Source organism: Heterodontus francisci, chromosome 12 (genome assembly GCF_036365525.1).
Source record: "Heterodontus francisci isolate sHetFra1 chromosome 12, sHetFra1.hap1, whole genome shotgun sequence".
In the NCBI taxonomy this organism is placed as follows: domain Eukaryota; kingdom Metazoa; phylum Chordata; class Chondrichthyes; order Heterodontiformes; family Heterodontidae; genus Heterodontus; species Heterodontus francisci.
In genome coordinates, this window is record NC_090382.1 from 92,771,174 (window position 1) to 92,798,897 (window position 27,724).

Genomic DNA, 27,724 nt, shown 5'->3' on the forward strand with positions numbered 1-27,724 from the left:
GTCAGCGAGCAGAGGAATGATGGGTGAATGGGACTTGATGTGAGTTAGGACATGGGCAGCAGCATTTTGGATGACCTCAAGTTTACAGTGGGTAGAATGTAGGAGCCTGGCATGATAAGTCTTAATTATTGCTAAAGAGCTTCCCTGGAACTGAAAATTAACTTTTACAAGTGTGGAGTCTCATTACTTCAGATTTTAATTATTGCTGAAGAATTTAAGAAATGTTAAAATTTATATTTTTAAAAAACTTATTCTCTGTTATTTCACTTAATCCCATCTTTCTCCCCCTATTTTGCTTCTGTACATAATTTGGCATTGCATTAACTATTCTTAACTTACACTCCCTGGTTCAGAGACTGCATGCAGAATCTTATCTTAATTAGCCACCTCCTGTAAGTTTGCGACACTGTGTGGCCAGCCCACCCCAGTTGGGTCGGGTCCCACTTTTGATGCCAATAGCAGAAAAACTTTTAAGCTGGTAAGATTCCATCCTGCGTGTTTCAGTAAGGCTTCGTTAATCTGATTGGTTAAGGAGATACACTGTTGCTTGCCCTGTTCACACAGGTCCCAAATCCCCTGTAGAGGACGCTGAACCATTTTGGATTTGTAATAACTTCAAATTCCAGAACAGACTTCCACAGAAAGTCTGCGGGCAAGTGCAAGTGTAATGAATGGCTAGCAGTGTTTGTGCGCCACTGATTGGAAAATCCAAACTATTATGTGTATGAAACATTTTGGTCAATTAATCACTAAACGTCAACATATTTGAGAAATAAATATTTCTGAATATAAAATACCTCATGGTTAGTGTTCTTAAAATATAAAAGGAACATAGGTTTCTCCTGAATAATGCCTTAATGTTCAATTTTGCACCCTCACAAGCAAACTTCTGTCAAATATTTCTACCTAACTAAAATGTTTGTGTCTGGCACATATCCAAAGTATAAGCAGAGTATGAAGAGTGTATGACTTTTCCCTGGGATGTAGTGAAAGTGTCTGACATGGGCATAGGACACAAAATATGCTTAGTCAAATGCTCCATTCACTAAAAAGCCATCAAAAACCATCATTAAAATCTTTATATCGTAAAAACAATTCGCAATCACTAAAAAAGTAAATAATTAAATCCTACAAAGAAAATCAGAGTTCCCCATCCACTCTATTGTATACCTCTAAAGATAATTTGTTCACATAATAAAACATAAAAAATATATTCCTGAACATAAACCATAAATTTAGCAATCACATCCTCAAATCCCTCCAACAATCTTCAACTACACAAGTTTCCCCTTTCCTCACACCTGCTACATAAGCTAAAACAAAAACAGAAAAACTGGAAACATAATGTAAATCAGTAATCAGCGGGGAGAAGAGACATGAATAGTTTAGCTTTGCATCCTTAGCATACTGTTTTCTCCTGTGATACTGATTGATCTGCTGCATATTTCCAGCTTTTACTATAATCATTTCAGGTTTCCATCTTTTGCAGTTTTTACTTTTTATCCTAATTCGTTACCTGCTTTGTTCTTGGAGCTTCAATCCTTCAGCTGGATCTTGGGACCGAATTCATGCATGATCTCAGTGTTGGCCCTCTGTGGGAGGTTCCAGTTTCTATTGCTAAATACTTTTAATACAAAAAATGGACCTGCTGCAGCATTAGATTGTTGCTAGCTTCTTTCCAGATTAATTGCATGATCGTCAGTTGTTTTCCTTTTGCATTTTTTTTACTCTTAAGTATTCAGTACCTTGTTTCAGATGGAACATAGTGCCAAAGTTGCTATCTTGCATCTACCTTAGAATGTGTGATTAAATTTCAAGAATCCATGGGCGGTGGTATGGAATGTGAGAACGAGAGATAAAACTTACTTAGCAAATGGAGCTGCACTATAAGTAGAAGTAAAATAACTGTTAGCTTGGCAGCAGAACCTTGGCTCACAGCATGACCCCCAACTATGCCGTGGCTGGCTCCAGTCCACATATCATTTAGTTTGGTTCCGTTGAATACTCCCAGGCACAAGACAACTCCCCCTACCCACATTCTCCCAGCAAGTGTTGCTTGGCAGGCATCAGCTAATTTATTTTCTATCCTGAAAAGCATTACATTTTGAAAAAAGTCCAGGCTCTAAACCAGCAGCCTTTGAAACATAATGATTCATTACTATTGATGGGCTGCATTTGAAAGCTTACAAACAGACTTGGTGATGGCTCTGTTTCTCCAGTACAGCCCCCTCCCACCAACATTGCTCAGGTTCTCGACCACCCAAAACTACCGCACCACCAATGACCTCCCCCCTCAGATCCTGCCACCCTAAATTCTCCCAGGCTGAAGAATCTCTTTCTGGAGTTCTTCCAGGTGGCATAACCACACCCTGAAAAGTTCTCTCAGGGTTCCAGTTAACTGTGATACTCCCACACTCAGGACCTCCCTTGTGATGCTACTCCAGTCACCTCAACATATCATATCTCCAGCCCTCATGAGCACAGCGATACCTCAACGTTTTCCAGTACTCTGATACCTTTCTCATCCCAGCCATCTCAGGTGCTCTGCCACTCAAGCATCCCAAAATATTTACACGTCTTGGACCTCCTTGAACACAGACTTCAAATTGTAATCCACTGATGCCATCCATATGTTAATCAGAATGACCTCTTATTTTATAATTCTGCTTACCTTTTTCTGAAGTCGTCAGAGAACAGAACTCTCTGCTAATATCAAATGGGCCTTTGCCCCATATCACACAAACCTATCAATATTAGATTTAAAATTAACAACTGATCTAGCATCAACTAGTGTTTGTGGGAGAGTGTTCTAAACTTCTATCACCCTTTGTGGGTAGAAAAGTTTCCTAACTTCACTCCTGAAAAGCCTGACTCTTAATTTTTAGACTGTGTTCCCAAGACCTAAATTCAACTAGCAGAACCAATTTCCCTCTGTCTACTCCTACTGTAATATCCTGAAAAATTTAATGCAATCACCTTGTAACCTTCCAAATTCCAAGGAATACAATCATTGTTTGTGTAATCTCGCCTCATAATTTAACCCGTGGAGTCCAGGTATCATTGCAGTAAATCTACACTGCACTTTCTCCAAGGTCAATAGATCCTTCCTAAGATGCTGTGCCCAGAACTGCTCACAGTATTCCAGGTGTGGTCTAACTAGGGCTTTGCTTAGCTAAAGCATAACTAATACCCCTTATATTCTAGTTCTCTCAATATACAGGTCAGCACTCTTTTAGCCTTTTTGATTATTTTCTGTACTTGTGCATTACATTTTAATGAGGCATATAAATGCAGCCCCAAGTCACTTTGGGCCTCCATTGTTTCGAGCTTTTTAACAAAGTGGATGACCTCACATCTTCCTACTTGAAATCAATTTGCCACAGTTTTGTGCATTTGCTTAATCTATTAATACCTCTGTAATTTTTATTATTCCAGTTACACTGCTTACAATGCAAAGGCAAACGTCGATATGTGGTTTTCTATCCCACCATCTAAGCCATAAATAAATACGATGAATATCTGAGGCCGCACTAGAGACTGGAGTACCTGTCCATTAACCCTATTCCCTGTATCCTACCGCTCAGCCAATTTCCGAACCAGGACAATAATTTTCTTTCAATTCTATGTGCTTCAACCTTAGCTAACAGTCTCTTATGAGGGGCTTTATCAAATGCTTTCTGGAAGTCCATATAAGTAACATCCATAGACATTTCCTTGTCCACGACTTTAATCACCTCTAAAAAAATTCAATCAGAATCCTCAGGCATGAACCACCCTTTACAAATCCATGCTGGCTCTCTCTGATCAGCTGAAAATTTTCAAGATATTCAGTTATCCTATAGAGAGTTATAGAGAGATACAGCACTGAAACAGGCCCTTCGGCCCACCGAGTCTGTGCCGACCATCAACCACCCATTTAAACGTATCCGACATTAATCCCATATTCCCTATCACATCCCCACCTTCCCTCAATTCTCCTACCACCTACCTACACTAGGGGCAATTTACAATGGCCAATTTACCTATCAACCTGCAAGTCTTTGGCTGTGGGAGGAAACTGGAGCACCTGGCGGAAACCCACGCGGTCACAGGGAGAACTTGCAAACTCCGCACAGACAGTACCCAGAAGCGAACCCGGGTCGCTGGAGCTGTGAGGCTGCGGTGCTAACCACTGCGCCACTTTGCCGCCTTAATTACAGACTCTAATAATTAGGAACATAGGAACAGCCCATCGAGCATGAGCCGCCATTCAATACAATCCACTTTAATGCCTCTTTCCCACACTAACCCCACATCCCCTTATGTCATTGGTATTTAGAAAGCTGTCAATCTCTACTTCAAACATACTCAATGACTGAGCTTCCACAGCCCTCTGGGGTAGAGAATTCCAAAGATTCACAGCCTTCTGAATAAAGCAATTTCTCCTCATCTTGGTCCTAAGTGGTTTCCCCCCTTATTTTGAAATTAAGCCCCCTGGTTTTAGACTCCTCAACCAGGGGAAACATCTTAGTTGCATCTACCCTGTCTATCCCTTTGTAGGTTTCAATGAGATCACCTCTCATTCTTCGAAACGCTAGAGAATACAGGCCCAGTTTCCCCAATCCCTCTTCATAGGACAGTCCCGCCATCCCGGGAACAAGTCTGGTGAACATTCATTGCACTCCCTCTGTGGCAATAATATCCTTCCTAAGGAAAGGGAACCAAGACTGCACACAGTACTCCAGGTTCTATACAATTCAAGGATGACTTCACTATTCCTGTATTCAAATCTTCTTGCAATAAAGGCTACCTACCATTAGCCTTCGTAATTGCTTGCTGCACTTGCATGATATGACTTATTGACGAGGACACCCAGGTCCCTTTGTACATCTACACTTTCTAATCTCTTAACATTTAAGAAATACTCTGCACGCCTGTTCCTCCTACCAAAGTGGATAACCTCACATTTTACCACATTATATTCCATTTGCCACGTTCTTGCCCACTCATTAAGTCTGTCCAAATCCCCTTGAAACCACTTTGCATCTTCCTCACCACACATTCCCACCTAGTTTTGTGACATCTGCAAACTTGGAAATATTTCACTTGGTCCCCACATCCAAATCATTGATAGACATTTTGAACAGCTGGAGCCCAAGTACTGATCTTTGCAGTACTCCACCAGTCACAGCCAGCCAACGCGAGAATGACCTGTTTATCCTACTCTCTGCTTTCTGCCTATTTTCCAATTCTTAATCCATGCCAGTATATTACCTCCAATCTCATGTGCTTTAATTTTGCGAACCAACCTCCTGTGGGGGACTTTATCAAAAGCCTTCTGAAAATCCAAGTATACTAGGTCCACCGACTCCCCTTTATCAATTCTGTTAGTAACATCCTCAAAAAACTCCAACAGGTTCTTCAAACATGATTTCCCATTAATAAGTCCATGTTGACCATGCCCAATCAGCTCATTATTATTCAAGTGTCCATTTAACACATCCTTTAGAATAGATTCTAACATTTTCCCGAATACTGATAGAAGGCTAACAGGTCTGTAGTTCCCTGTTTTCTCTCTCCCTCCCTTCTTAAATAGTGGGGTGACATTTGCTACCTTCCAATCTGCAGGAACCATTCCAGAATCTATAGAATTTTGGAAGATGATCACCATTGCATCCACTATCTCCACTGCTACCTCTTTCAACACTCTGGAATGTAGAGTATCAGCTCCTGGGGACTTATCAACCTTCAGCCCCTTTAATTTCTCCAATACACCCTTCTTACTAATACTAATTTCCTTCAATTCCCCATTCTCCCTCGTCCCTTGGATCTCTATTTCTGGGAGATTTCTTGTATCTTCGTCAGTGAAGACAGACACAAAGTAATCATTTAGCTTTTCTGCCATTTCTCTATTCCCCATTATAAATTCTCCTGACTATGCCTGTAATGAATCCACATTTGTCTTCGCCAAACATTTCCTTTATACATACCTATAGAAGCTTTTACAGTCCATTTTTATGTTTTTTGCTAATTTACATTCATATTCTATATCGGTTTATTGGTTTCTTGGTCCTCCTTTGCTGTATTCTAAAATCCTCCCAATGCTCATTACTTTTCTGGCGTGTGCTGATCTGCCTATCCCAATCTACATGAAGTTAAAATCCCCCATTGAGACCTGTGCTGCCTTTCCTACAGTGTTGTCTAATCTCAGAATTTATACATTTGACCACTTAACAGCTGCTACCAGGGGGCTGATACACAACTCCCACTACAAAATGAAGACATCTGCGCATATATTATTAACTCAAAGAGGCGTGCCAACATGAGAGAAATGCCATGAAGTAAAATTACCAAATGTTTCACTTTTTATCTGTAAGCTATGACATAGGATGCAAAAATTACAACAAATCTGGATTAGTGATGGAAATGAGTTCCGCACAACTTTCAGAATTATATGCAATGAAAAGTTTCAAAAAACTAAACCTTTGAAATTGCTTATAACACCAAAAATTATGGCTTCTCATCTGCTATGAAATAAAGCTAAGCAAACACTAGTATATAAGCTGACATTGTTAGAATACTGATGTCGAAGCCATCTTGCAAGTATTTTGCTTCTGCCGTACCATGGCTCTGCCACTAGAGGTAGAATTGGAAAATAAAATCACAATAGAAAAATACAACAACCCAGCTGACCAAAAAAAAATCCTAAAGTGTTTACTGTTATAGGAAACGTGACCTAAAAAAGAACTTGTTGATGCAAAAGGTGATGCTCTAAAAATGTTATTCAACTCTTGAAAAACCAACAGAATTAATGTGAAGATTGCTGGGAAATTCAGACATCAACTTTAGCATAAATGACTTTTACAACAATTCACAAAGGTCTCTAAATAATAGCTGGAGCTAAAGGCAACCAAATTGACGAATTTATTTAATGAATAGACTATGCTGCCTAAAGAGATAAGGAATAGTTAGGATGTTCTTGAGGGGAATTAATTGTAACTGAGACAAAGAATATCATGCTTGTACAGGGATAGAAAGAGGGAAATGAATAACTGCCCAGTGGCTTGATCATCATCAACGAGCTGGGATGTGGCCATACCAAATTCCTGACAGATATCCATAAAAATTGAAAAAGAGTTTAAAAAGTGAATCCTTTTAACATGGATCACCTTGATTGGCTACTGACCAAATAGGCGGGAAATGGTGTCTTAATATTTTGTAACAAAAGTATAAAAGATCTGACCCAAAAGGAGAGGTCTTACAAAGAACAAAGAAAATTACAGCACAGGAACAGGCCCTTCGGCCCTCCAAGCCTACGCCGATCCAGATCCTCTATCTAAACCTGTCGCCTATTTTCTAAGGGTCTGTATCTCTTCACTTCCTGTCCATTCATGTATCTGTCTAGATACATCTTAAAAGACGCTATCATGCCCGCGTCTACCACCTCCGCTGGCAACGCGTTCCAGGCACCCACCACCCTCTGCGTAAAGAACTTTCCACGCATATCCCCCCTAAACATTTCCCCTTTCACTTTGAACTCGTGTCACCTAGTAATTGAATCCCCCACTCTGGGAAAAAGCTTCTTGCTATCCAACCTGTCTATACCTCTCATGATTTTGTACACCTCAATCAGGTCCCCCCTCAACCTCCGTCTTTCTAATGAAAATAATCCTAATCTACTCAACCTCTCTTCATAGCTAGCGCCCTCCATACCAGGCAACATCCTGGTGAACCTCCTCTGCACCCTCTCCAAAGCATCCACATCCTTTTGGTAATGTGGCGACCAGAACTGCACGCAGTATTCCAAATGTGGCCGAACCAAAGTCCTATACAACTGTAACATGACCTGCCAACTCTTGTACTCAATACCCCGTCCGATGAAGGAAAGCATGCCGTATGCCTTCTTGACCACTCTATTGACCTGCGTTGCCACCTTCAGGGAACAATGGACCTGAACACCCAAATCTCTCTGTATTTCAATTTTCCCCAGGACTTTTCCATTTACTGTATAGTTCATTCTTGAATTGGATCTTCCAAAATGCATCACCTCGCATTTGCCCTGATTGAACTCCATCTGCCATTTCTCTGCCCAACTCTCCAATCTATCTATATTCTGCTGTATTATCTGACAGTCCCCTTCACTATCTGCTACTCCACCAATCTTAGTGTCGTCTGCAAACTTGCTAATCAGACCACCTATACTTTCCTCCAAATCATTTATGTATATCACAAACAACAGTGGTCCCAGCACGGATCCCTGTGGAACACCACTGATCACACGTCTCCATTTTGAGAAACTCCCTTCCACTGCTACTCTCTGTCTCCTGTTGCCCAGCCAGTTCTTTATCCATCTAGCTAGTACACCCTGGACCCCATGCGACTTCACTTTCTCCATCAGCCTACCATGGGGAACCTTATCAAACGCCTTACTGAAGTCCATGTATATGACATCTACAGCCCTTCCCTCATCAATCAACTTTGTCACTTCCTCAAAGAATTCTATTAAGTTGGTAAGACATGACCTTCCCTGCACAAAACCATGTTGCCTATCACTGATAAGCCCATTTTCTTCCAAATGGGAATGGATCCTATCCCTCAGTATCTTCTCCAGCAGCTTCCCTACCACTGACGTCAGGCTCACCGGTCTATAATTACCTGGATTTTCCTTGCTACCCTTCTTAAACAAGGGGACAACATTAGCAATTCTCCAGTCCTCCGGGACCTCACCCGTGTTTAAGGATGCTGCAAAAATATCTGTTAAGGCCCCAGCTATTTCCTCTCTCGCTTCCCTCAGTAACCTGGGATAGATCCCATCCGGACCTGGGGACTTGTCCACCTTAATGCCTTTTAGAATACCCAACACTTCCTCCCTCCTTATGCCGACTTGACCTAGAGTAATCAAACATCTGTCCCTAACCTCAACATCCGTCATGTCCCTCTCCTCGGTGAATACCGATGCAAAGTACTTGTTTAGAATCTCACCCATTTTCTCTGACTCCACGCATAACTTTCCTCCTTTGTCCTTGAGTGGGCCAATCCTTTCTCTAGTTACCCTCTTGCTCCTTATATATGAATAAAAGGCTTTGGGATTTTCCTTAACCCTGTTGCTAAAGATATTTCATGACCCCTTTTAGCCCTCTTAATTCCTCGTTTCAGATTGCGCCTACAATCCCGATATTCTTTCAAAGCTTCGTCTTTCTTCAGCCGCCTAGACCTTATGTATGCTTCCTTTTTCCTCTTAGTTAGTCTCACAATTTCACCTGTCATCCATGGTTCCCTAATCTTGCCATTTCTATCCTTCATTTTCACAGGAACATGTCTCTCCTGCACGCTAATCAACCTCTCTTTAAAAGCCTCCCACATATCACATGTGGATTTACCTTCAAACAGCTGCTCCCAATCTACATTCCCCAGCTCCTGCCGAATTTTGGCATAGTTGGCCTTCCCCCAATTTAGCACTGTCCCTTTAGGACCACTCTCGTCTTTGTCCATGAGTATTCTAAAACTTACGGAATTGTGATCACTATTCCCAAAGTAGTCCCCTACTGAAACTTCAACCACCTGGCCGGGCTCATTCCCCAACACCAGGTCCAGTATGGCCTCTTCCCAAGTTGGACTATTTACATACTGCTCTAGAAAACTCTCCTGGATGCTCCTTACAAATTCTGCTCCATCTAGACCTCTAACACTAAGTGAATCCCAGTCAATGTTGTGAAAATTATAATCTCCTATCACCACCACCCTGTTGCTCCTACATCTTTCCATAATCTGTTTACATATTTGTACCTCTATCTCACGCTCGCTGTTGGGAGGCCTGTAGTACAGCCCCAACATTGTTACCGCACCCTTCCTATTTCTGAGTTCTGCCCATATTGCCTCACAGCTCGAGTCCTCCATGGTGCCTTCCTTCAGCACAGCTGTGATATCCTCTTTGACCAGTAATGCAACTCCTCCACCCCTTTTACCTCCCTCTCTATCCTGCCTGAAGCATCGGTATCCTGGGATATTTAGTTGCCAATCATGCCCTTCCCTCAACCAAGTCTCAGTAATAGCAATAACATCATACTCCCAGGTACTAATCCAAGCCCTAAGTTCATCTGCCTTACCTACTACACTTCTTGCATTAAAACAAATGAACCTCAGACCACCAGTCCCTTTGCTTTCATCATCTGCTCCCTGCCTACTCTTTCCCTTAGTCACGCTGACTTCATTATCTAGTTATCATTATCATTATCTTGGCAATCAATCAAGAAAAAGGAAGATTTTAAAGGTTTTTTTTAACCAAAGGCTGAGGAAATTTAGTCTTGATAACATCAAGGGCGGGATTTGGGGTTTTGGGTCTGGACCCTGACGTTGGGGCCAAACGGAGGCCCCAACCCTGCACTGTGTGTGGAACAGTCATCTAGCAGTGATTTTCCCTGAATTGGTCAGAGAGTATGCTCAGTTTCCAAATAAGGATGATGGGTGGGCTCTTGAAGCTGGAAGCCACAGGAGGACCTCCAGCATGGAAACAGCTGCAGCCTGTTGTTGCCTCCATCTGATGCGCCCTCTCAACGACTTTAAAAAATGTTAAATTTTAAAACGGCCACAGCAGCCAGGCCACCATGTGGAGGGCGGCCTGTGGCTGCAGCTGTGGCCAGGTAGGCAGGGAGGGCCTCAAAGTCTGCCTGGAGCACTGGCCACCTCCAGTTCACGGCAGGTTGCCTGCCTCCAAGCAACTGGTGTGTTCTTGATGTCGCAGAAGCTCTCAGGCTAATTGGAAAATTCAATTCGGCCTCTGATAAGTGGCCTTAATTGGCCTTTTACTCATCTTAATTGGCTACCTGCTGCGTGCGGGCAGGTAGCCCTTCCATCCCGTCTCCTGCTTCCGGGGAAATGACATGGAGCGGGTGGTGAAAGCAAACTGGCACGCCGGCCGGCAGCACAAAATTTCGGGACAAAAATTCTGCCCCAGGTGTTTGGAACATCTCACACTGCAAGAAACTGTTCAGAAATCCAAGGACTGACAGTAATTAGAAATCACCTCTAGCTCGCTGCATACATGTAGGTTAGATATACCAGGAAAAGAGAACACAAGAGGGGAGGAATACGATCACTGTGGATAAGGGTTGCCCACTCTGGTTGGACTTATTCCTGGAGGTTTCATCACATGACCTTCTGTCTACAGCCACTCTGCCCAGTCAAACATCCATTTCTCTCATTGTCAATATTTCAAAGAAATCGAAAAAAAATCATTTGTTTTAATGCCCATTCGATTTTTTAAAAATGTAAAACTGGTTCCACAAAAGCAAATAAGTACTAAATACGCAACATTCAAAACACAAACAGCAAAACAGAACGACATACTGTAAAGTTACAATTAGGCACCATCTCACATGTCTAATTTGAAAACATGCAGTTGAAATTGATGTTTACGAACACATAGAAGAGTTATTCATCAAGCATTCAAATCCCACAAATGCATGTTTTCTGTTAGAAAAATGTAACCCTTTTCTATGCCTTGCTTAAAAAAAAATCTCAGCTGTATTCACTTTAATGCATTTACAATCTTACCTTGTTTTGTTTTCTTCAAAAGATTCGGTTTCTAAAGATTTGACCATGGCAAGTTTGCAAAGCAATTGCAGTTGGCCCTCATCTCCACAAAATACTGTTTCCTCCTGATTCATAAGTCGGAGGAACTTAGGGAATTCTTTTTTTAAACAATGAGAGGTTTGCAAACAGCAGTTTGTGAATACAAGGCCCAAAATTTAATTTTGAATTGAGAATTATGCAGTACATAAGTTCTTAGACATCGCCCTCTCCTAATCACTCTACACAACTGTACATTAAGTAATAAATGTCAATACACTACCTGTTTTTCAACTTGCTTCAGCAGGGTCTGAAACCTCTCATCCTCTTTCACCCACTGAGGGAGTTCTGTCTCTCCTCTGGCTTTGGCCTCATCAATTTGCTGTGTCAGGTCCCTCAAGATATCCAGTTCCTGAGTTAGCCTGTTTTGCCTGGTCCTCGATGCCTGTAGATCCAACTCCAAATCCAAAGAGGTTCGCATCAGCCTTTCTGATCCTACTCTTCTGATTGAAGGCTGGAAAAGATAACAAGGTTTGCCTTTACATAATGAATTCCTTTGAGGAGGAAATATGATCAAACAGCTTACAGGTGCTTATAAACTGGAAGCCAGCAGACCCAACAACACTTTTCTGCATTGTCAAGCAATGATTGAATGCGAATCTTTGTTTCCATCAGACCAAAGACTGAGGACTTTAAGGTATTGACTAACTGTAAAATTACTCGTATTTTATGCAATTAGCTCATATTATTTAGCAATTAAGTGTCACAGTTATATTTTTCATTTTTTTTCCTAACCGCTTTACCCCGGATTCTTTTTGCTGTTGTATTCTAGATCACTTTCATGAATGAGTCTCAACTCCCCATAGTGTTGACAGTGTCATTAACAAACCTGGGAAATGAGCAGTAAAACCCTATCTGATAATTGTTTTTGGTTAACTGTACTTACCTTATTACTCCACAATACCTCACTCCAGCCTTTGGAAGCACATCAAAACTCTCAGATTAAAATATCAAGCAAAATTTATTATACAAAAGATAAACCAGCATATAATTAACAGTGATATTGTACAGGTGTTGTCACAAAAACGTGCTATGTCGAATGATGATATTTTCATCCACCAGCTGGAAACCTGAATATTAAACTGGTGGAGACAAACCACTCAAACCTTGCTAATTTCGAATTCTACCTGCTGACTATGACCACTAAAGCATATCGCCTTCTGCAGAGTGCAGTGCTGAAAGGTTTAATTGATCTGTGTATGATTGTGTTAGTCTGTTCACCGATTGATGTTGGCTGTGCTTAATTAGTTAAGCCTGAGGGTGGAGCTAGAGGGTTTGAGAAGGTTCTGGAAAGAACCGACAGAGACCCCCCCTTGAAGGAAAATCAGCCGCATTGCTATCTCTCGGAGAACCACCGAATCAGACTTCTACATCTTCACACTGGAAGCCTCAGGACCACCCAAAGGAAAGTCACATGAACACCAAATTCAGCCTGAAGCCAGTCAAGTCACCAACCTCCACAGTCTCCTTTAAAATTTCTGGACTCGAAATCAACCAATCTATCCTTCCCCATTCTGTAACCTATTTGTGTGTGTGTGAAAGTTGGAGCGTACTTTATTATTTTACTTGGATCGGTTTAAGTACATTAAAGCTAACCTTTTTCTTTGTTAAACTCGAGAAAACTTGTCCGAGTAGCTCTTTTTATGACACGGCGCATAAACAGTTAAACACTCACTGAATTAGCAAGCATATCCACTTCAAACCGAAATAAACCTGTTGTGGTCAAACGAGGAGGGAAAAAGAGGGGAAACCTTCGACCTCTCCTCACCTGATCGTAACAGTGTATAGATACCAAAGACATAGTCCTACATAACTTTCAGTGGACACAATAGAGATCATTGAATCATATAGAATGATACAGCACAGAAGGAGGCCACCATTGTGCCCATGCCAGCTCTTTTAAAGAGCTATCCAGTTAGTACCACTTCCCTGCCCTTTCCTCAATCCTGCAAATGTTTCCTTTTCAAGTATTTATCTAATTCCCTTTTGAAAGTTATTAATAAATCTGCATCTACCACCTTTTCAGGCAGTGCATTTCAGATTATAACATGCTGCATAGTTTTTTCCCCTCACATCGCCTCTGGTTCATAAAAACATAGAAAATAGGAGGAGTAGGCCATTCAGCCCTTCGAGCCTGCTCTGCCATTCATTATGATCATGGTTCAAGACTCCCCCACCATCAGGAACATCCTTTCTGCATCTACCCTGTCAAGTCCTGTTAGAATTTTATAGGTTTCTATGAGATCCCCCCTCACTCTTCTGAACTCCAGCGAATATAATCCTAACCGACTCAATCTCTCCTCATACGTCAGTCCCACCATCCCATGAATCAGTCTGCTAAACCTTAGCTGCACTCCCTCTATAGCAAGAACATCCTTCCTCAGATAATGAGACCAAAACTGCACACAATATTCCAGGTGTAGACTCACCAAGGTCCTGTATAATTGCAGCAAGACATCCCTGCTCCTGTACTCGAATCCTCTCGCTATGAAGTCCAACATACCATTTGCCTTTTTTACTGCCTGTTGCACCTACATGCTTACCTTCAGCGACTGGTGTACGAGAACACCCAGGTCTCGCTGCATATTCCCCTCTCTCAGTTTATAGCCGTTCAGATAATAATCTGCCTTCCTGTTTCTGCTACCAAAGTGGATAACCTCACATTTATCCACATTATACTGCATCCGCCATGCATTAGCCCACTCACTCAACTTGTCCAAATCACCCTGAAGCCTCTCTGCATCCTCCTCACAACTCTTTTTCCAATTACCTTAAATCTGTGTTCTTTGGTTACTAAACCCCTGCCATTGGAAACAGCTTCTCCTTATTTACTCTATTAAAACCCTTCATTATTTTAAACACCTCTATCAAATCTCCCCATAACCTTTTCTGCTCTAAGAATAGCCACCCCAGTTTCTCTAGTCTCTCCATGTAACTGCAGTCCCTTGTTCCTTGTACCATTCTAGTAAAATTTCTTCTGCACCCTCTTTATTAAGGCCTACCTAAGGTGTGGTGCCTAGAATTGGATGCAATACTCCAGCTGAGGCCTAAACCAGTGCTTTATAACAGTTTAGCATAAGCTCCTTGCTTTGTACTCTATACATCCATTTATAAAACCAAGGATTGCGTATACCTTTGTAATAGCCTTCTCCACTTATCCAAACACATCAAAACCCCGCAGGTTTCTCTGTTCCTGTGCCCCTTTAAAATTGTAAATCGGGAGAGAGAGAATGTTTAAAAACAGTGCAGGAAGTCCGAGAGCAACAGAGCACATCGGGAGAGAAAAAGACTGTCTAAAAACAGCAGAAAGTCGTAAGATGATTGGCTGTTGAGTATTGCTGCTTTGAGCAGAGTTCTGAGAGCTTCAAAACAGCTAGCTGGGGCTCAGTCTGTGAGCGCACCACATTCAGAGAAAAAATAAAAAGTGATGTCATAGGAAGACAGGTAAGTGGTTGGTGAATATTTTCCTATTTTGATCATTTATCTTTCAAAACTCAAGATAATTTATGAGTAATTGTAATGTTTTATTAGTATTAGTAAAGTTTACTAGTGGTAATAAAGCTGATTTGGGGGGGGGGGGGGTAGTAGGGTTTATTAATTATAAGTTAAGTAAAAAATTATCATACAATAAAAATGGCAGGTGATGTGTTGCGACTGCATGATGTGCGAGCTGCTGGATTCCAGTGTGATCCAGGATAAACACATTTGCAGTAAGTGTCTGCCGCTGCAGGAACTTCAGCTCAGTGACTGAACTGGAGTCCGAGCTGCAGACACTGTGACACATCAGGGATGGGGATAGGGCCTTCTGATTTGGTCCATGGTCAGGGACAGGAGGGTGTGACTGCGAGTGAAGCAGGTTTGGGAACCAGAATGGAGAAGTGGAGGAGCCTCTGTCTTTGCAATTATCTAACAGTTTCGAGATTCTTGCAATCTGTATGGATGAAAGCGTGGAAGGTGCAAGGCGGATGAGCGAACTGATCATGGCACCATTGTACAGGAAGCCATTCAAGCGGGGGTAGTTAACAGGAATGTAGTGGTAGTAGGCGATAGCATAGTCAGGGGGTTAGATACAGTTCTCTGCAGCCGAGCGAGAATCCAGATGGCTGTGTTGCCTGCCTGGTGTCAGGGTTTGGGACATCTGCTCTGGGCTAGAGAGGAACTTGGAGTGGGAGGATCCAGTGGTCGTGGTCCATGTAGGTACCAACAACAGAAGTAGAGCTAGGAAAGAGTTTCTGCTGAGGGAGTATGAGCAACTAGGGTCCAAATTAAAAAGCATAACCTCAAAGGTAATAATCTCTGGATTATTACCTGAGCCACGAGCAAACTGGCATAGGGCAAATAAGATTAGAGAGTTAAATGTGTGGCTCAAAGATTGGTGTAGGAGAAATGGGTTTCGATTCATGGCACACTGGCAGCAGTATTGGGGAAAGTGGGAGCCGTACCGTTGGGATGGTCTTCACCTGAACGGTGCTGGGACCAGTGTCCTGGCGGGCAGTAGAGAGGTCTTTAAACTAAATAGTGCGGACAAGGCATCAGGATTGAGAAGATGTGATAAATTAAGTAGAGATGGCAAGGCAAGAGAGCAGGTAGCAATAAGGGAAGGCAAGAGAGCAGGTAGCAATAAGGGAAATGATGATCAGAGGGTGGCAGGAAGGGACAGAGTGTCCAAACCTAAGAATGCACCAGCAGATAAGACTAGAGGTTACAAAAATAGTAAAAAGACAGAACTAAAGACTCTGTATCTGAATGCACGTAGCATTCCTAACAAAGCAGATGGATTAACAGCGCAAATAGTAATACATATGATACGTATGATCTGATAGCCATTACAAAGACATGACTACAAGATGACAAAGACTGGGACCTGAATATTCAAGGGTACGTGACTATTAGGAAGGACAGGAAGCTCGGAAAAGATAGAGGGGTAGCTCTGTTAATTAAGGATGCCGTTGGTACATTAGAGAGAGATGTCCTTAGTTCTGGAAATCAACTGTAGAATTAGTTTGGGTAGCGATGAGAAATAGTAAAGGTAAGAAGTCACTTGTGGGAGTGTTTTTTTTATTCATTCATGGGATGTGGGCGTCACTGGCTAGGCCAGCATTTATTGCCCATCCCTAATTGCCCTTGAGAAGGTGGTGGTGAGCTGTTTTCTTGAACCGCTGCAGTCCATGTCAGGCAGATACACCAACAGTGCTGTTAGGAAGGGAGTTCCAGGATTTTGACCCAGCGACAGTGAAGAAATGGCGATTATAGTTCCAAGTAAGGATGGTGTGTGACCTGGAGGGGAACTTGCAGGTAGTGGTTCAAGAAAACAGCTCACCACCACCTTCTCAAGGGCAATTAGGGATGGGCAATAAATGCTGGCCTAGCCAGTGACGCCCACATCCCATGAATGAATAAAAAAAACACTCCCACAAGTGACTTCTTACCTTTACTATTTCTCATCGCTACCCAAACTAATTCTACAGTTGATTTCCAGAACTAAGGACATCTCTCTCTATTGTACCAACGGCATCCTTAATTAACAGAGCTACCCCTCTATCTTTTCCGAGCTTCCTGTCCTTCCTAATAGTCACGTATCTGCTGCCCTTGTCCTTCCAGTTAGCAGAGATCGCGGGTTTGGAAGGTGCTGTCTAAGGAGCCTTGGTGCGTTGCTGCAGTGCATCTTATAGATGGTACACTATAAGCCCACTGACTCCCACAGCTACCTCGACTACACTTCTTCACACCCTACCTCCTGTAAGGACTCCATTCCATTCTCCCAGTTTCTCCGTCTCCGACGCATCTGCTCTGATGATGCTACCTTCCATGACGGTGCTTCTGATATGACCTCCTTTTTCCTCAACCGAGGATTTCCCCCCACTGTAGTTGACAGGGCCCTCAACCGTGTCCGACCCATTCCCCGCACCTCTACCCTCACCGCTTCCCCTCCCTCCCAGAACCGTGACAGGGTTCCCCTTGTCCTCACTTTTCATCCCACCAGCCTCCATATCCAAAGGATCATCCTCCGCCATTTTCGCCACCTCCAGCGTGATGCCACTACCAGTCGCATCTTCCCCACCCTTCCCCTGTCAGCATTCCGAAGGGATCGTTCCCTCCGCGACACCCTGGTCCACTCCTCCATAACCCGCACCACCTCGTCCCCGTCCCAGGGCACCTTCCCTTGCAATCGCAGGAGGTGTAATACCTGCCCATTTACCTCCTCTCTCCTCACTATCCCAGGCCCCAAACACTCCTTTCAGGTGAAGCAGCGATTTACCTGTACTTCTTTCAATGTAGTATACTGTATTCGCTGCTCACAGTGTGGTCTCCTCTACATTGGGGAGACCAAGCGCAGACTGGGTGACCGCTTTGCGGAACATCTCCGCTTAGTCCGCAAGCAGGACCCTGAGCTTCCGGTTGCTTGCCATTTCAACAATCCCCCCTGCTCTCATGCTCACATCTCTGTCCTGGGATTGCTGCAGTGTTCCAGTGAACATCAACGCAAGCTCGAGGAACAGCATCTCATCTACCGATTAGGCACACTACAGCCTGCCGGACTGAACATTGAGTTCAATAATTTCAGAGCATGACAGCCCCCCACTTTACTTTCATTTTTAGTCATTTTTAGTTATTTTTTCTTCCTTTTTTTTGCATTCCTTTTTACATTTTTTACAATCTTTTTTTTGCATTTATTTCATTTCATCTTAGTTTGTTCAGTTTGCTTACCCACTGTTTTTTTCAGGTTGTTTTTCTTCAGGTTTGCACTTGCTGATGTTCAATATTCAGTATATTCACACCTAATCTGTACTAATGCTTTGTCTTTCAACACACCATTAACATATTGTTTGCCTTTGCTCCGTGACCTTTTGGTCAGCTATGTGGCCTGGTCCAATCTGCACCTTCTCCTTTGTTATCTCTTGCCCAACCCCCACCTCACTTGTTTATAATCTGTGACTTTTCTAATATTTGTCAGTTCCGAAGAAGGGTCACTGACCCGAAACGTTAACTCTGCTTCTCTTTCCACAGATGCTGCCAGACCTGCTGAGTGAATCCAGCATTTCTTGTTTTTGTTTCCTCCAGTTAGTTGTTTAATTGTCCACCACCATTCACGGCTGGATGTGGCAGGAGTGCAGAGCTTGGATCTGATCCATTGGTTCTGATCCGTTGGTTATGGGATCGCTTAGCTCTATCTATCGCATGCTGCTTATGCAGTTTGGCATGCAAGTAGTCCTGTGTTGTAGCTTCACCAGGTTGACACTTCATTTTGAGGTATGCCTGGTGCTGCTCCTGGCATGCCCTCCTGCACTCTTCATTGAACCAGGGTTAGTCTCCTGGCTTGATGATAACAGTAGAGTGGGGAATATGCCGGGCCATGAGGTTACAGATTGTCGTTGAGTACAATTCTGCTGCTGCTGATGGCCCACAGCACCTCATGGATGTCCAGTTTTGCGTTGCTAGATTGGTTCAAAATCTATCTCATTTAGCACGGTGGTAGTGCCACACAACACGACGGAGGGTGTCCTCAATGTGAAGGCGGGACTTCGTCTCCACAAGGACTGTGCGGTGGTCACTCCTACCAATACAGTCATGGACAGAAGCATCTGCAGCAGGCAGATTGGTGAGGACGATGGGCAATAAATGCTGGCCTGACCAGCGTCGCCCACATCCCATGAATGAATTAAAAAAAAACGCTTGACCAATTTATTGGAGTTTTTTGAGGAAGTAATAAACAATGCGGATAAAGGGGAACCAGTGGATGTGCTATACTTAGATTTCCAGAAGGTATTTGACACGGTGCCGTATCGAAGATTACTAAGCAAAATAAGAGCTCATGGTGTTGGGGGTAACATATTAGCATGGATAGAGGATTGGTTAGCTAACAGGAAACAAAGAGTAAGCATAAATGGGTCATTTTCAGGTTGACAAGATGTGACGACTGGTGTGCCACAGGGATCAGTGCTGGGACCTCAACTATTTAAAATTTATATCAACGACTTGGATGAAAGGACCGAATGTTTGGTTGCTAAATTTACTGATGACACAAAGATAGGTAGGAAAGTAAGTTGTGAAGAGGACATAAAAAGACTGCGGTAACTACAGGGATTATCCTTGTTGTCCACCAAAGGGAAGTCCTTCTCAACCGCCTCCTCCCCGTGGTTGAAGAGCTCGTACCGCAATCACAATACAGATTCTGTCCGTCAAAAGGCACAGTGGACATGATCTTCACAGCAAGACAACTCCAAGAAAAATGTTGGGAGCAGCAGAAAACGTTATACATGGCCTTCTTTGACCTCACAAAGACCTTCGATTCTATCAAATGGGAAGGATTATGGAACATTCTCCACAAATTTGGCTGCCCGGAGAAATTTGTCACCATCCTCCGCCTGCTGCACGACGACATGCAAGCTATAATCCTTGCCAACGGATCTGCCACTGACCCAATCCAAGATCCACAGCAAACCACTGGACAATGTGGATCACTTCTCATACCTTGGGAGCCTCCTCTCAGCAAGGGCAGACACTGACCATGAAACTCAGCATCGCCTCCACTGTGCCAATGCAGCCTTCGGTCGTCTGAGGAAAAGAGTGTTTGACGGCAAAGACCTCAAATCTGGCACCAAGCTCATGGTCTACAGAGCCGCAGAGTTACCTATCTTCCTGTATGTGTCGGAATCATGGACACTGTACAGCAGACATCTCAAAGCCCTGGAGATATATCACCAGCGGTGCCTCCGCAAGATCCTGCAAATTCAGTGGCAGGACAGGCGCTCCAATATCAGTGTCCTCTCTCAGGCTAACACCCCCAGTATCGAGACACTGGTTGTGGCTAGTCAGTTACATTGGGCTGGCCACATCGTCCGCATGCCTGACACCAGACTCCCAAAACAAGATTTCTACTCCGAACTCCGTCACGGCAAGAGGTTACCAGGAGAGCAGAGGAAACGCTACAAGGATGTCCTTAAAGCTTCCCTGAAAAAATGTGACATCTCCACTGATTTGTGGGAATCTCTTGCCCGAGACTGCCCAAAATGAAGAAGCATCCACGAAGGTGCCTGCCAGTTCGAACAATGTTGACATGCCCAGGCAGCGATCAAGCGCAAACAGCGGAAGCTGTTTTCTATCAAAATTTTCTGTCAAAATAATGGCTAATGGCACTCACTGTTATTTCTGCGCAAATGCTACAGCAACATCAAACAAGGGCAGGCATGCAGAAATTCAAAAGCTGCTGTCTAAGATGTGCCACTCTGCCGTTAGTTATGTGAAAACGGCATCTTGCTGTCTGCCTCACCACTGAAATGTACTGAATGGCGTGAAGGTGTGGTACATGCGAGGTAGATACGGACCAAACTCAGCACGGAATGTTATACTGAAATGGACGAAACGTTAGTACTCATTTAACGCTGTGTTAAGTTTTTATTACTGCCACTTAACATATCTGGTATTGAAAAATAACTATTACAGGTGGGGAGTCTCATTGAGATTTCAAAAAGTAACATTTAAATTTTTGATTTTAAATATTTTACTGTTATCTTTGGTCTCTTTTTTTCCTTCTATCTCTTAACCCAATCTTACTTTCCCTCTCTTTGGGGGTAATTTTATGCTCTCCCCCACAGTGGGTTTGGAGGTGAGGAAAGCATATAAATTGGGCGCGATGGTGGCGGATGGGGACCCCGACATCTTCCTGTCTCATCGAAATTAGGTCTGGGGCAGACAGGCCTGTCAACGGCCTTCCCACCCTGCTGCAAATTGAGACCCTTAAGTGGGCAAGTAAGGGCATTATCCTGCCACTGCCGCAATTAGCCAAGCGACAGGGGAGCCTGTCGCGCATGGGAAACATGGCAGGAAAAACCATGCGGGCTGCTTCCCGGCTCTGGGATTGGGGGGGGGTGGGGGCCCCTCGTTAAAAGGCACTTAGTACCTGAACAAGGGATCCAGCATCAGGAGGGGGTGGGGGTGGGGGGGGTGCGGGGGGCAGATTTAAAATATTTCACCATTTTTGTTTGAAAGTCAGTCACATACAAATTGAACCAATCACACATTATTGCTGTCTGAATTATTCGCCCCTCCAGTCTATAATTAATTGCAACATTGTGCTGAACTGAATTTGGTACAGGGATCCGAATTGCAATTGCGTTTTTAAACTGTTTGTGCATGGTGACTGAATTTATATGAACAGCCATTAAACCAAAACTAAACAAACACATTATTTTTGTCATCGTCACTATCAATACCTCTCTAAAAAATCAGCTACAAAGAACATCTTCTGTTTTTTTGCAATTATAGTAGATGAACTGCGACTTGGAACTGAAAACCCATATCCAGTGTGGCAGCACAGCACTTTAAATCTCTAGTGCAGAGGCTCAGTACACTGAAAATGCTCTGTCAGCGCACATGTTCCTATGCTATTACATTTACATTGTTAATATATTGTAAATCCAACAAATGAGGTGCTTAAGAATAACATTAAGGCAACATAATACGACTTGTTTATAACTTAGCTGTATCTTACCCTGCCGATCTGGATGATACACAAAAGTTCTACAGTTGGACACGGATCTGTCAACACAGTGTACCAAGAATATCCATTGTTTCAGATAGAATTACTTGAAACAGGTGTGAAGAATAGTTTTGGACTAGTCTATTAATCATAAGATCATAACAACTAGGAGCAGGAGTAGGCCGTCCGGCCCCTCGAGCCTGCTCCGCCATTCAATAAGATCATGGCTGATCTTTTCGTGGACTCAAATCCACTTACCCGCGCTCTCACCGTATCCCTTAATTCCTTTATTGTTCAAAAAGATATCTACCTTAGCTTTAAAAACGTTTACTGAAGAAGCGTCAACTACTTCACTGGGCAAGGAATTCCATAGATTAACAACCCTCTGGATGAAGAAGTTCCTTCTTAATTCAGTCCTAAATCTGCTCCCTCTAATCTTGAGGCTATGCCCTCTTGTCCTAGCTTCACCTGCCAGTGGAAACATCCTCTCTACTTTTAGCAGACTGTGAGGAATCTCAGCATCCTGTGAAATCCAGAGAAGGATTTCAAGCCCCTTATCTCATCCATCACAAATACTGCTTATTTCCATCTTCATACCATCGTTCACCTCTATCCCCAAATCACTCCCAATACTTCTGAAACACTTATCCACATGATTGTCATCTCTAGACTCGATATCTCCAATGCCCTTCTCCCTAGTCACATGATCACCACCCTCTACGAACTCCAAGTATAAAATTAAAACTCTCACCTTCATTTCATGTCCATTGCAAATCCACCCACAGCTTCACTCTACTCATTCTTTTCAGTCTTGTGTCCCATCCTGCCCTCTGATTCTGCCCTTCATCATTGTGGCAAGTCTTCTGCTTGGCCATACTCTCAAAGCTCTCTTTCCTTAAAAATGTCTCTTAAAAAAAAAACCTGAAAAATTTCTCTTCCACCAAGCCTTCAGCCACCTCTGATTATCCTCCAAAAGGTTTATCTGTTCCTCCCTTCCTCTGTGAAATACTTTTGACTATTTTTCTCTGTTAAATGGATTGTATAAATAAAAAAGCAAAATACTGCAGATGCTGGAAATCTGAAATATAAACAGAAAATGCTCAAAATACTCAGCAGATCTGGCAGCATCTACAGAGAGAGAAACAGATTTAACGTTGCAGGTCGATGAAAGATCATCAACCTGCAACATTAACTCTGTTTCTCTCTCTATAGATGCTGCCAAATCTGCTGAGTATTCTCAGCATTTTCTGTTTTTATTGCATGAATACATGTTGTTGAAACTGAAAATGCAAATCTTTATGTGTATTGCATTGATTTTAAAGCTAAAAAGAGTTTAGATTTTTTTTTTAAAGTGTATGTTGACATAATATAAAACTGGCAACAGTTTTCTTCCATATTGAAAATGCACTGTTTCATTCCTTACCATTTTCATTCGCAAACTGCGCCGTTCCGTGGCATTTCGAACAAAGGGAGACCTCTTGGATAATGTTGAGCTGTCACTGTCACTTCGATTTAACTGGAAAAAAAAATAATTGTGATTTGATTATGAGCAACATTCGGCAAAGAAATTGCTCACGTGACACCTACTGCATTTCTGCACAACAGAGCTGTCACAGCACAGTAAACTCCAGGGAAACTCATACTTGATGTATGCATAGAATTCTAAAGCACCAAACCATGCTCAGTATATTAAAATATCGAAAATATACTGCTCTTTTCTCTCAAAACAGCAATAATAGCCCTACTCTCTGGAACCTCCTTCCTCAACCTTATCCTCACTCTCTCTCTAATCACTTTTGTGTAAACTATATACTGCAATTTTTAAAATTTGGATTGAATTGCTGATGTTTTGCAATGTGCTGATTGAGCGCAAACTAACAGTTTAAGAAAAAGATAATCTTGATCCCCCAAAAATGTATTATCTAACATATTTAAAGATTATTGCTATTGAAAGAGTACAGAGACAAGGAACCAAGAAATTTTCAGGCATCAAGAATTCAAGTTGTCAACATGCTGCTGCATGAGAGATTGCATGAACCTCCTGCCTCTAACTCTAGCAGCAATTGGCATTTTATCGCAACTTCCCATAAAATGAGAATGCATCATGACTGGAAGGATGACAAGGCTTAACACTTGCAAAACCCACAACAAACGAGATGACACAATTTAAGGAAACTAGCATGGTAAGACACCCTAAAATTACCAAGTAAATAGGTTCAGGATTGATGCCACAAAGATTTGCCTCTCAACAGATGCTGTGCAATCTGTACAATTGGATAGAATCCTAAGCCATATTATTCTGGGGACTAGAGAATGACTTCCAGTTTGCAAATATCAAAACAGCAATACTGACAAAAAAGAGAACATTTCCTTAAGCAGTGCATATTTCCATAAACAAAAACCAGTCATAATGAAATACAAACATAAAATTCTGGAAATAGTCAGCAGATCTGGCAGCATCTGTGGACAGAGAGAGAGGTCAGGATTTTTCCTGAAGTATCCCGCTGCTGGGGCCAGAAGTAGGGGGGCACCCCAGCTTCAGTGGGCAGCAGGACCTGGGGCCGCAGTTATGGGTGGCATCCATTTCAAGACGGCAGCCCGATCAAATGGCAGGCAGCTCCGCAGCAAAAACCGCGAGCGATGGCCACTGTTGGGGCTGAACCTGGAGGAAGAGCACACACAGATGGACATGCGCCCTCACTACCAGGTAAGTGGAGTCTGGGGTGCCGGGGCTAGGCAGGCAGGCCACTGTGGGGAATAGCGAGGTCAGGCAGCACCACAGATCCACCAATCCTAGCCAGAGTTAACATTTCAAGTCAGTGGCCTTTCATCAGAACTGGAAAATGTTAGAAATATTATAGGTTTTGAGCAAGTGAAAGGGGTGAGGCTGGGAAGGTCTGATAGGGTGGAGGGCAGGAGAGATTAAATCACAAAAAGTTTTATGTTGCAAGGCCGAGGGAATGGTAATGGGGCAAGTAAAGAAACAAAGGATGCATCTAGAGGAAGTGTGAATGGCAGGATTCTGAATAGCTGCCATCGGAAAGCAAATAAAAAAGGGGAAGAAGAGAGAAACAAGAGAGAGAAACCAAACCAGCAAAGAAAAGCAATAACAAACTGTGGACAGAGGTTACAAACTAAAACTGTTGAACTCAATGTTGAGTCCAGAAGGCTGTAAAGTGCTCAGCCGAAAGATGGCCATAATCATTCCATCCTCCTTAGATACGGGGCGCTCCCAGAGGACTGGAGAATTGCAAATGTTGCATCCTTGTTGAAAAAAGGCTGTAAGGACAAACACAGCAACTACAGGCCAGTCAGTTTAACCTCAGTGGTGGGAAAGCTATGAGAAATTATAATCAGGGATAAAATTAACGATCACTAGGACCAATAGGGATTAATTAAGGAAAGCCAGCACAGATTTGGTAAGGGCAAATTGTGTTCAATTAATTTGATTGAGTTATTCAATGAGGTAACAGAGTGGGTTGATGAGGCTAATGCAGAAAGGGGAGGGGAAGGGGAAAATTGTTTGATGGTGGCATCATTCTGGAGGTGGCAGAATGGTGGAGGATGATCCATTGAATACAGAGGCTAATAGTTCAGGGAGGGAGAGGAAGGGGTAAGAACAGAAGTGCATGAAATGGAATGAACATGGTCTAGGGCCCCATCAACTACAGTGGTGGTGAGTGGAAGGCAGGGAATCGTCGGCTGAGGAAAAAGGAAGACATATCAGAAGCACTAGCATGGAAGGTTGCATCATCTGAACAGATGTGACGGAGACAAAGTAACTGGAAGAATAGAATACTTACAGAACGCGGGTTGTGAGGAAGTGTAGTCAAAGTAGTTGTGGGAGTCAGTGAGCTTTTTTGTGAATATTGGTAGATAGCCTATCCCCAGAAATGGAGACAGAGAAATCAAGGAAGAAAAGCGAAGAGTCAGAAACAGACCATGTGAAGGAAAGAGAAGGGTGGAAATTGGAAGCAAAATTGATTAAAATTTCCAGTTCCAGGTGACAGTAGGAAGCAGCACTGTTACAGTCATCAATATACCAGAAAAAGAGGTGAGGGATGGGGCCTGAGCAGGACTGAAACAGAAAAAGGCAGGCATAGCTAGGATCCATAGCGGGTTCTCATAGCAAAAAACCTTTTATTTGGAGGAAGTGAGTGGAGTTGAAGGAGAAGTTGTTCAATGTGATAACAACTTCAGTCAGGTGGAGTGGGTGGTGGTAGATGGGGACTGGTTGGACCTCTGTTCAAGGAAGAAACGGAGAGCAATTGGACCGTCCTGGTGAAGGATGGAGGTACAGTGGGATTGGACGTCCTTGGTGAAAAGAAGATGGTTAGGACCAAGAAACTGTTGAAGTGATGGAGGGCATCGGAAATGTCATGGATGTAGTTGGGAGGAGACCGGACAGGTGAGGAAAAAAAAAGAGATTGGAAGAAATCAGTTCAGTGGGATAGGAATTGGCTGAAACGATAGCTCTACCAGGGCAGTCCTGTTTGTGGATTTTGGGAAGGAGATAGAAGCAAGCTGTATGGTCTATGAGGGTGGAGGCCATGGGGGTGTGGGGTGACAGCGATGGGGATGATCTCCAGAGGAGAGGAGGTCAGTGACAATCCTGGAAACAATGGCTTTATGCTTGGTGGGGTCATGGTCCAGGGGGAGGTAGGAGGGAGCGTCAAGAGAGTTGGTATTCGGCCTCTGCTAGGTGGAGGTCGTTATGCCAGAAATCACCACCCTTGTTAGTTTGATGACAATGTTAGGGTTGGACCTGAGAAAACAGAGTGCTGCAAGTTCAGAGGAAGAAGCTTACAGTGAGTCAGGGGAGCAGAGAAATTGAATTGACCAATTTCATGTCAGCAGTTCTCAATTAAAAGATCTAAAGAGGGTAAAAGGATAGAGGGAGGGGTCCTCATGGAGGAAGAATACTGAAAATGGGTAAAAGGGGCCACTATGCAGAGGGAAGACTCCTGGCCAAAGAAGTGGGTGCGGAGGCAACGGCGATGGAATAACTCAATGTCGTGCTTAGTTTGAAATTCATGAAGGTGGGGATGGGGGGGTGCAAGGGATGAAGCTGAATCTTTGCTAAGGACAGATCATTCAGGGTCAGAGACGGGAAGGTTACATGGCAAGGGGTGAGACTGGAAAAAGGGAAGGAATCAGAGAGAAGTGAAGGGTAAGGAGGATCTAGTAGAGTATTGCTACGCATGAGGTGTTGAAGCTTGTTGAAAGGAAGAAAGAATGTTTTTTGTTAAAGTGCTGGATGAAACAAAGGATAAAATGAAACTGTAGACCAGTACAGCTTTGAAATAGAGTGAGTCGGTACTGCAGAAGTGAGAGGTCGAGGGTGTGCATGTGCCGGTGCATGGCATTGAGTGTGGGTCTCAGGATGCATTGGGAACAGCAGTTCAAGGAATGCTGAATATCTAGGAGCTATCATAATGAAAAGGTCTCTTTCTAACTCACTGTTTACCTTCTACTGGAGCATTATCACCCTTACTCTCAATCATTCTGCTAATACAGCTGCAGGGTGGGTAAGAGATCCATTGTCTGCTTTTTACATTGGCAGCTCAATTATCCAATCCATAGTAGTAATGCGCTGATTTGCCCCGAAAGACAGACGTTGTGTCCAGTCATGAGATG

General features: G+C 43.1%; 1 protein-coding gene across 3 annotated transcripts in view; it reads right to left on the reverse strand.

The window, feature by feature from the left end:
- wwc1 (WW and C2 domain containing 1) overlaps nt 1–27,724 on the reverse strand; it is a 171,429-nt gene that overhangs the window by 16,967 nt on the left and 126,738 nt on the right. For all 3 annotated transcript variants that reach the window (XR_010976111.1, XM_068043868.1, XM_068043869.1), the window contains exons 20-21: nt 23,511–23,603; nt 11,831–12,061 (exon numbers count right to left, since the gene is read on the reverse strand). Coding sequence is in view for 2 of the 3 variants with exons in the window: in XM_068043868.1 (XP_067899969.1) it covers nt 11,831–12,061; nt 23,511–23,603 (324 nt within the window). In the remaining variant the exon portion in view is untranslated. The remainder of the gene's footprint in view (nt 1–11,830; nt 12,062–23,510; nt 23,604–27,724) is intronic.